General features: G+C 43.7%; 1 protein-coding gene across 2 annotated transcripts; it reads left to right on the plus strand.

Moving 5' to 3' along the window:
- The first annotated feature begins 1,688 nt into the window (after window positions 1-1,688).
- gopc (golgi-associated PDZ and coiled-coil motif containing) lies at window positions 1,689-9,976 on the plus strand. 2 transcript variants are annotated; one of them, XM_065963793.1, is made up of 9 exons: window positions 1,689-2,122; window positions 2,697-2,861; window positions 3,842-3,865; window positions 4,851-5,026; window positions 5,881-6,046; window positions 6,132-6,227; window positions 6,417-6,581; window positions 6,675-6,837; window positions 7,916-9,976. In XM_065963793.1, exons 1-9 carry the CDS (start codon window positions 1,862-1,864, stop codon window positions 8,035-8,037), a joined length of 1,338 nt encoding a protein of 445 aa, XP_065819865.1. In that variant the 5' UTR covers window positions 1,689-1,861; the 3' UTR covers window positions 8,038-9,976. The 2 variants fall into 2 exon arrangements, with proteins under 2 accessions (XP_065819865.1, XP_065819866.1); XM_065963794.1 differs by lacking the exon at window positions 3,842-3,865 and having other exon boundaries at window positions 1,690-2,122.
- Window positions 9,977-10,108: the final 132 nt, after the last annotated feature.

Raw genomic sequence — 10,108 nt, forward strand, 5'->3', positions numbered from 1 at the left:
TCTGCTAAGTCAATTGTAGAATTGTAGAATTGTAGAATCGGACATAAATGCTCTTCCTAAGAAGTATCGAAGACGGTGGTACAAACAGTGGTGAGGCCCCCCATCAAAGTGTCCTACAGAGCAGCAGCAGCGGGCTGTAGAGGGAGGAGACGAGCACACCAGAGGGGGCGAGCTGGGGGAGAGACGAGCAAAGAGGAAATAAAATCTAATGTTGTGAAATGAGGGAAATAGGAAGACATAAATGACAATGTCGAAATTATTTAGGATGCAGAGGATGTGAATGTTCAGTTCTGTTTGTCTATAGGCAAAAATAGTCTTTAATCATGGTGTTTCTCTCCATTATGGAATCAAAATAGAAAACAAATGCATGCCGTTCATTTTTCAGTCATTTGAAACATTATTTATGAGAATAAAGTCATAAATTTACCAGTTTGAGTGCGCAATGATGATGAAACCCTTAAAACCCTTAAAACCTTTAAAGAAGAAAGTGGTTATTATAGTCTATATCAGAAGAGCAGCAGCAGCCTGTTCTCAAATGACAAACATGGAGCATCTTGTTATACTTTAGTGAAGGTTTACTAAAGGCTTCCTCCTTGTGTAGTCGTAAAAAACAGTTCAACTTGAAAGAACGTGTTTATCTGTAAAATGATGAACAGGACACAAACTGGCTCTGCACGTAAGACACTAAACAGACAGATAACAGACACTAATATCAGATAGTTGTGTTTGGGACTTTACTTGTACTTTTGGTACATCATCATCATGACATTGTCTTAAAATATAACTGTGGCTTTTTCGAAGAAAGAACCACACTGACTGAGGAAGTTGTGTCTGTTGAGGAAACAAAAGTGATGAACAATGTCCCCCCCCTCCTCCCACATAACACAGACTCTCATCAGCCCCACAGTCAGTAAAACATCAAGTAATGTGAATGCTGAACTGTTCTTTATGTGTTACATTAACGCCCACTGGACTTTAAATGTATTTTCTTTACATGCACTCTGTGAGTAGTTACACACACTAAGATGTTTTCTCATAGTCCACTGCACAGCTCCTACTTTGCACCTTTTGTACATTTTGTGTTTTATTTTTTATATTTATATTTTACATTTTTAAATTCTATTTTATATATTGTAATAGCTTCTTATACTGTATTATTTAAGTTGTTGCTAGTTCTGCTTTATTCCCTTGTTAATTGTTTAGCACCAATACACCAAGTCAAACTCACTGTATGTGTAAATGTACTTGGCAATAAAACACGATTCAGATTCTGATTCTGATTCTGATTCTGAAAATACTTTTAAGAGTTCTCCTTTCATCATTTTGGCCAGGCTGGTCTCGAACTCGTAAATTTACGAGATAAATCTCTTTACTTTTTTTTTTTTCTAACCCTGCGTTGTATAAAGGTACCAAACTTCAAGTTAAATAGGACCTACTGTACATCTGGGAATGATCTGGTTTGGAAGAATTATAATGAATAGGCTAATTTAAATAAATGCACACTCATTTATTCATTTGGCTGATGCTATAAAAGTCTAATTTACCAAATTAAGAGCCGTTTGTGAGCAGAAGGAGCCAAAGAGTCAAATACTCTGGATCACTAAAACGAGTCGTTATTCTCATCACTCTGCGATCCACTGCGTCTCCCTGAAGCAGACAGTAGTAGTGGCTGTCAGGTCCAAACGGAAGTCGGTGGGACTTCCTGGTTTGTGGAGCAGAATCAACAACAGTCGTCAGGTTTGTCTCCGTGTTAAAATTAAGGCTCGGGATATTTCCGGTGGGTTATCTCACGGTGTTTATCCGAGAGACGCTTCGTCACAGTTAGCATCGAGCTAACGTTAGCAGCAGCAGCGCCGTGGTGATGTCTGCTTCGGCCGGATGCTCCCCGGCAGGCCCGGGCTCAGGCCTGGGCCCTGGGATGTCCATGTTCCGCTGGCTGGAGGTGCTGGAGAAGGAGTTTGACAAGGCCTTCGTGGACGTGGACCTGCTGCTGGGGGAGATAGACCCTGACCAGGTGGACATCACCTACGAGGGCCGACAGAAGATGACGAGCCTGAGCTCCTGCTTCGCCCAGCTGTGTCACAAAACTCAGACTGTGTTCCAGCTCAACCACAAACTGGAGGTAAGAGCCAAAACTCAGACTGTGTTCCAGCTCAAACACAAACTGGAGGTAAGAGCCAAAACTCAGACTGTGTTCCAGCTCAAACACAAAAACTGAGACTGTGTTGCAGCTCAAAGTGGAGGTGAGTCTGTGTCAGGTTAGGGTTGTCAACATGATACCAGGATTCAAATCTTGATTTCACAAATTGCAGTAAAACTCCTGCACACTGTTTAAATTGTACAAACACATTGGAAATGCTTCCGGATGTCAAGATGAAACTTTAGCCCTTGACTCAGCGTTTCACCGCCCTAATTCAAACTGTACGCTACCATGGCAACCAAAATACAAGTTCTAGGCACCAATGTTGGGTCATTCATTGCAGGCAACTGCACACCGAAGTGTTGTCAATGCCTGTGTGTCATTTAGCTCACTCTCAGGTTCTCTCTCTCTCTCTCTCCTCACACAAACGTGTTTTTATAGCTTTGTTCCATACTATTGATCATCTAAAATAATCGATTGTTTAAAAAAAACTGTGTTTTCTTAAAGTAATAAAGAACATTTTGAAACTCTAATCCTGATGGTGGTCCCTCTGCAGGCTCAGCTGGTGGACCTGCGCTCGGAGCTGACTGATGTGAAGGCTGAGCGCTCGGTGGTGGAGAGAGAGGTGCACGACCAGCTGCTGCAGCTTCACGCTCTACAGCTGCAGCTTCACGCCAAACAAGGCCAGGACGAGGACTCGGACTCCATCAAAGACAGACTGGTAGGAGGAGGTTAAACTTTATCTTCGTATAGAGGTGAACGTCACAAATCAAGTTTATACGATCCCAACGAGGTCTCGTTCAGGGGCGCTGCTGACACTAAATCAACAGGTTTCTGTCTGTGAATCACAGGATGTGCTTTTAACCACCTCCCTTTAATGTTCACTCTCTTTAACATCTGGATCAGACTGATCAGCATCTTCTGGTCCAGTATTCAGTTTAGTGTGAGCCAGACTTCACATGAGAGTAAATGTTCAGAGTTATTGAGTAACATAATATGAAACACATGAATCTGAACTGATCACGTCTCTACAGTTCTACACCTTTAACAGAGAACATGAAGTAATGCTTCATCTCTTTTTATTTATCTTTACAGCCAGTGTTTGATTACAAAGCACATCATGAGTGAGTGTCAGTGACATGAGATGAAGAGGGATGATTCTTTAACGTTGAAAGATGAGAATAAATAAAGAATCAAACATTATTATTCTCATTGTAATCTCTGCAGATTAAACTCCCAAATACAACAAGACATAGATCATATTCCAAATGAGTTCTTAAACATTGAAACATAATGCGTCTTTATTAACTTTATACTTCATTCTTTGAACCCAGCGATCATTATCTGTCTTTTGCTCTTTTGCTCTGGTGGAATTATTGATTTTCTTGAATCATTTATGTATTTATTTGATGTCAGTTTTTTTACTGATGCTGTTTTTGGAGGGAACCAGAAGCAGTAATGTGTTTGTTTCTGCTGCTTTGTTTATTTGTTTTTCTGCTGCTCCTGCTCTCTGATTGGTTCCTGCTCTCTGATTGGTTCCTGCTCTCTGATTGGTTCCTGCTCTCTGATTGGTTCCTGCCCTCTGATTGGTTCCTGCGCTCTGATGGTCTTTCCTTTCACTAACTCTGTCCTCCTCAAATGATCATGCCTCTAATCTGTGACTCCTCGGGTTTCCTCCTCTGCTGCTGCTCTCCCTCTAAGCCTGCACCCTTAATGGATCACATGGTAAGTGTGTGTGCATGCGCGTGCGTGTGCGTGTGCGTGCGCGTGCGCGCACGATATAGATTGTGTAGCTTCACTGAACACAGCTTGAACACACCCTCACAATGTAGTAGTAGGACTGTCTCCCCACTCACTAACAGCAGGCCTTTACCGTACAGAGCTCACACAGCTGATGAACACAGATCAACTTGTTATGGACAACACACACACACTAGTTTGAATGGTGATTCTTTAGTTGAGGTGAGATGATGTTATGTCTCTTTTCTCTGAGCCTCTGAACTCCACTCAGAAACCTCTACACATGATCTATAATATCACACCAGCAGTGTTCATTAATTGTTACTTCTGTCATAAGAGCCTGTTTCCACTCACGCTGTTTTCTATGCTAACCCATGTAGTTCAGTATTTTCAGCATCAGCAGCTTTGTGACTTTCGTAACAGCACCAGGCTGTCACTGTCATCGCTCTCCCTTACCGACCAATCAGAATCAAGAAGGGGTGGGGCTTCTGATATCAGCTTTGTCAATGACAAGAGACCATATTCCCCCGGCGGCCCCCATGTTATCCTGATATCAGGTTCAGGGTCGGGGGGGGCTCAGATGTTGTTTCAGCTTTAATTCATGTTAGCTGAGCTCAAACTTGTTGGATCTATTTTCAGTGCTTCCCTTCCTTATCTAAAGACATTTATTTAGCACATTTTAAACCATCTGTTACATTTCGTATCCTAGCAACAACGACTGGTGCTGAGAAGTGTTTTGTGCAATGGAAACAACAAGCCTTAAAGAGATCCATATTATTGATCCTATCCAAGTTTGAACTTCTGGTCTGATTGAAGGTGTCGTGTTGATGTGACGAGTCCTGTGTTGTTGTGTTGATGTGTTGTTGTGTTGTGTGTTGTGTGTTGAGTGTTGATGTGTCCTGTGTTGTGTTGTGTTGATGTGTCGTACAAAGTGTGTGCGTCATGTTCACATGTGCTGTGTTTGTTCCAGGAGCAGGAGCTGGTGGCCAGTAAGAAGGAGAAGTTGGCTGAGGCGCGGCTGGAGGCTGAAGTGAGACTGTACAGGAAAGAGAATGAGGCCCTCCGCAGGCACATGGCGGTACTGCAGGCCGAGGTGTACGGAGCGAGACTGGCTGCTAAATACCTGGACAAGGAGCTGGCTGGCAGGTGAGGAGCGAGACCTTGTCACACCTGTGAGGTTGAAGCTGGAGATTTGTCATGAGCACATTATGAGATCATAAGATAACTTCCAGAGGGGGCGGAGTCAGCTACACAGGTATATCAAATATATAGAAGTGTCTATGATGTGTTCACATCATACAGTTAGTGTGTCGTTCTTTGAGTCCACCAGGTGGAGTAGCTTCCTGTACGCATGTCCAGATCTCAGCCTACAGGGACGTTGACTGTTACCGTGGATGTTAACTTGGGAGTTCTTTCCAATGGGCCATTTTGAGATGTAGTTTTCTGTTGTCAAACTAAGACTTGTGAGCATTAAGATTTCCTGACTCCCTTGAATGCATCGTAAATGACTACTCTCATTCAACAAACATTTCTAAAGTAGTTTTCTCCTGACAAAGCTTGAACTTTGACCCTTTACTAATCTGCATCATGATGAAACTTCACACTCATTAATGTGAATAAAGAACATGAGCTTGTTTTTCAGGTTCATAGGAACTGAAGTGATCCAGAGTGAAGACTGAGACTCACAGGAAACTGATGTAGAGGCGCTCCTCAGGGGGAATAAACAAAAATACTGTTTTCTATAAGGGCAAATGTCACTTTTGATATGAACACACTTCTCAGGAGTCTGATTGGATTGTACACGATGCGGCACACAGAAAGGCAGGAATCTTGGCAGGAAGTTGTTTATCATTCACGTTAATATCTACACCAATGCTCGGGTGGCCTTTGTTCCCAGAGACAAATAGCATCATCAGACGATAACTGATGAGTTCAAATCAGTCACTGAATACAGGACTGTGATCTGCACTGACAGCAGAGTGTGTTGCTGTGTGTTTCAGGGTGCAGCAGATCCAGCTGCTGGGTCGGGACATGAAGGGGCCAGCTCATGACAAACTGTGGAACCAGCTGGAGGCGGAGATCCACTTGCACCGCCACAAGACTGTCATCAGGGCGTGTAGAGGACGAAACGACCCAAAGAAACCTCTGCCCTCCCCTGTGGGACACGTGAGTGTTTCAATACATCACAGTTTAAATGTCAAAGCCTTTTCTATGAGTCTCTTTTCTATTAGTTCAAATGTGTCCATCACAGGACCCTGACATGCTGAAGAAGACGCAGGGAGTCGGTCCCATCAGGAAGGTGGTGCTGGTCAAAGAGGACCATGAGGGGCTGGGGATCTCCATCACAGTAAGACCTCTTTTTACTCCTCAAAAACAATCAGTACAGAGACGAGCTCACGGGCTGCTTTGTATCTGAAGACTGCTGTGTCAACAAGTGTCATAGAGACGACCTCAGCATGCTGCTGAATAACAGCTGAGAGCGATGATGCTCTGCTCCATCCCTAAAGTGAAATCTGGACTTGTTTCTCCTCTTCAGGGCGGGAAGGAGCACGGCGTTCCCATCCTGATATCAGAGATTCACCCCAGCCAGCCGGCAGATCGCTGTGGAGGTCTGCACGTCGGAGACGCCATCCTCGCCGTCAACAGTATCAACCTGAGAGACGCCAAACACAAGGAGGCTGTGACCATCCTGTCCCAGCAGGTACCACGAGCACAGAGACACAACTGAGTCCACACACACTGTTTCCTCTCAGTGCTCACCGTGTGTGTGTGTTTGTGTGTGTGTGTGTGTCAGCGGGGGCAGATAGAATTTGAGGTGGTGTACGTGGCTCCAGAGGTGGACAGTGATGATGAGAATGTAGAGTATGAAGACGACAGCGGGCATCACTACAGACTCTACCTGGATGAACTGGACGACAGCAGCACAGCACCCCCTAACAGCTCAGCGTCACTGCAGGGTGAGTTTACAAATCCTCCTTTAAAAATCAAAAATAAATGTTATCACGGTGTGCCCCCTGGTGGCTGCAGATGTAAAAGCAGGCGGATCAGAGATCCACCTGCTTGTACAGGCAGGCAGGAGGAAGTGTCCTTTATACATTCTGGGGTTTTCTGTAAAATGGTGGCGTCATAGAGCTTGACTGTGTGTCATTAATACAGCTACTGATTCAAACTAGTAGGGACACCAGACAACTGTACGATGTCAGTACGATGTCTGTACGATGTCTGTATGATGGCTGTTTGATGTCTGTTCCATGTCTGTATGATGTCTGTTCCATGTCTGTATGATGTCTGTACGATGTCTGTTTCATGTCTGTACGATGTCTGTACGATGTCTGTTTAATGTCTGTACGATGTTGATGTCTGAACGATGACTGTGCGATGTTGATGTCTGTACGATGACTGTGCGATGTTGATGTCTGTACGATGTCTGCAATGTTGATGTCTGTACGATGTCTGTACGATGTCTGTACGATGTCTGTGCGATGTCTGTGCGATGTCTGTGCGATGTTGATGTCTGTACGATGACTGTGCGATGTTGATGTCTGTACAATGTCGATGTCTGTGCGATGTTGATGTCTGTATGATGTTGATGACTGTACGATGACTGTACGATGTCTGTGCAATGTTGATGTCTGTGCGATGTTGATGTCTGTACGATGTCCGTGCGATGTTGATGTCTGTACAACGTCTGTACGATGTTGATGACTGTACAACGTCTGTACGATGTCTGTACGATGTCCGTGCGATGTTGATGTCTGTATGGTGTCTGTACGATGTTGATGTCTGTGCGATGTCTGTGCGATGTCTGTGCGATGTTGATGTCTGTGCGATGTTGATGTCTGTATGGTGTCTGTACGATGTCGGTGTCTGTACGATGTAGGTGTCTGTACGATGTCGGTGTCTGTACGATGTCGGTGTCTGTGCGATGTTGATGTCTGTGTGATGTCTGTACGATTTCTGTACGATGTTGATGTCTGTACGATTTCTGTATGTTTTTATCCATGCTCACGTGTCTGTCGGTGTATCTTCCTGCAGCTCTGGAGAAAATGACTCTGAGTAACGGAGCAGAGAACAGAGGAGGAGACACCGGGATCTCCAGCGAGATGCTTTCAGAGGAAACTCCTTCAAAACCTCCTGAGGGGGACGGCTCCACCTAGAGGCCTGGCAGAGTTACTGCAGAGATCACAGGAGGATTGTGGGAGAAATATGCTCAGAGGACGGAATCAGAGGATGATCTGAGGAGCAGAGGGAGAACAAACAGAAACCTCTGTCTTCTCTGAATGTGGGGGGGTTAAAGGTCAGAGGAGGGGGTGACGTTGAACAAAGGGGGCTTTCTGGGTATTTTATGTAGATATTAATGAGCTGTAAAAAAAGGGGGGGGGGCGCTTTAGTTTAGAGTTTTTGTTTCTCATCAACAATAACACTAAATCATCCTCATGGACCTCCTCTCTGATCAGAAATCAATCAGAAGGAATATTTATTCATTATTTTAAAACCAGATGTGTAACCAGTCAGTGAGGTTCATTCCAGCTCACATTAGGAGGAGTGAGAGGTTTGCAGAATCAACTGAAGATAAAGATGTTTTCAGACCACAACACACAGGGTTTTAAGCAGCATTGTTAAATATAAAGTCAATCTAAAGATACATGTCGGTAAATACACATCACAAGACTTCATAGAGCACAAGAGATCATCTTCACTGAGCCAGTTAGAGCTCTTTGTTTTCTCAGTGTTAACCTGCTTCACAAACAGAACTTCATTCAAAAAGGAGTTTTTTTCTCGTCCTGCAGGCATCATGACTTCAGAGCACTTTAGTGAAAGAGTGAAACATCTTTTGAGATGTTCCTTCTCATCATTTAAAAGTTGTTAATCCGTCACTCCTGGTTCTAAACTGGAGATAAACTGCAGAACTTTTGGACTCTTCATCAAACCAGCGTTGTAATAGTAGTCTTTTCTGCAAACACCTTTTGGAAGCTGTGGCTGGTGGAACAACCTCTCTGCTCTCTACAGGAGGATTTGATGTAGCCAAACTTTAACCTTTGATATGACTCTAAAAGAATAAACAATTTGGACACCACAGCAACTAAAATAGTGCACACTGTCTGAAGTCAGTACCCAAACTTTACTAATGATATGAAGCTGCTCTCTGTTTGATAGAGACACAAATGTTATGTTTTTATGATTAAAATAACAGGTGTATTGTTTAACCTTGGTGGTTTCAAACATTTTGACAACCTTAGTCCTGACATTCAGACCAGTCTGACAGCTGATTGGCCCTTGTGCCTCCTGGACACTGCACAGCAAACTAAACTCAGTCCAGCTGAACTCTGAGAATAAATTATGTGACACAAATCTGGGCTCAGAATGAGCCTAAAATCGTTCAGTGTGAAGATGGTGTTCAGGGTGTCCAGGTGGAATCTTTAAAGTGTTCAGCTTTTATCAAAACAATCACACGAAGAAGAAGAAGAAGCTGTTTGAAATCAATCTCTGCTGCTGGTCACTTTCAAAAAGTCAGATCTGTGAGGACAGAGTAGTTACTGATCGAGTGGAGCTGTCCTCGTACCTGCTGTTTGTCCTGCTTCTTCACTAACTCAGTGTGTGTGTGTTTGTCACACAGGGCAGCACAGTTACTCTTGTATGATAAACTGTAATGTTTACAATCAATGACGGGCTCTTTCTCTGCGGGGCATTCTATTCTTTTTATTGTTGTTTTTGTTTAGTGTGTGCGCGTGCGTGTGTGTGTGCGTGCACATCTGAGACTCAGTTTTCACACAAACCTCCTGAAGGTGTCCTGCTGTGTTCAGACGTGGACTGTTTGTTCACATGCGCAGCTTTTTAGTTGAAGTGTGAAAACAGCATGTGACCGTTTGATCTTCAGATTTTAACAGAATCGGATCTGGGTCAGCACTACTTCCTGTCAGAGCTTCAGAATAAAGGAACTCAAGTTACTGAAAGCTTCAGCGTCACATCACGTTTCTTCTCTTTGTGTCTTTCTGTTCTCTCGACACTGTGTCGTTAAACTCTGCACACACACACGCACACACATTGTTTTCATAGCCTTTCAATAAAGTTTGCTTCCCTTTGCTTTATCTGTAATCTGTCTGCTGTTGTTGTTTTATTCTTTGGATCATCAGGGTTATTATCAGCGTCACCTGTCAGTGGTCAGACTCTTGTGAAAGATCAAGGGTAACTTCACTGAGGATGTTTACTAACATTACTTTTCAGGTG

Source organism: Labrus bergylta, chromosome 15 (genome assembly GCF_963930695.1).
Source record: "Labrus bergylta chromosome 15, fLabBer1.1, whole genome shotgun sequence".
NCBI lineage: Eukaryota > Metazoa > Chordata > Actinopteri > Labriformes > Labridae > Labrus > Labrus bergylta.

What these genes read in the sequence shown, in the direction of transcription:
- gopc (XM_065963793.1), top strand. Translation starts at nt 1,862, where the DNA reads ATGTCTGCTTCGGCCGGATGCTCCCCGGCAGGCCCGGGCTCAGGCCTG. An exon ending in CACCCTTAATGGATCACATG is followed by an intron (nt 3,866 to 4,850) that starts GTAAGTGTGTGT and finishes TGTTTGTTCCAG; the next exon opens with GAGCAGGAGCTGGTGGCCAG. An exon ending in TGACCATCCTGTCCCAGCAG is followed by an intron (nt 6,582 to 6,674) that starts GTACCACGAGCA and finishes TGTGTGTGTCAG; the next exon opens with CGGGGGCAGATAGAATTTGA.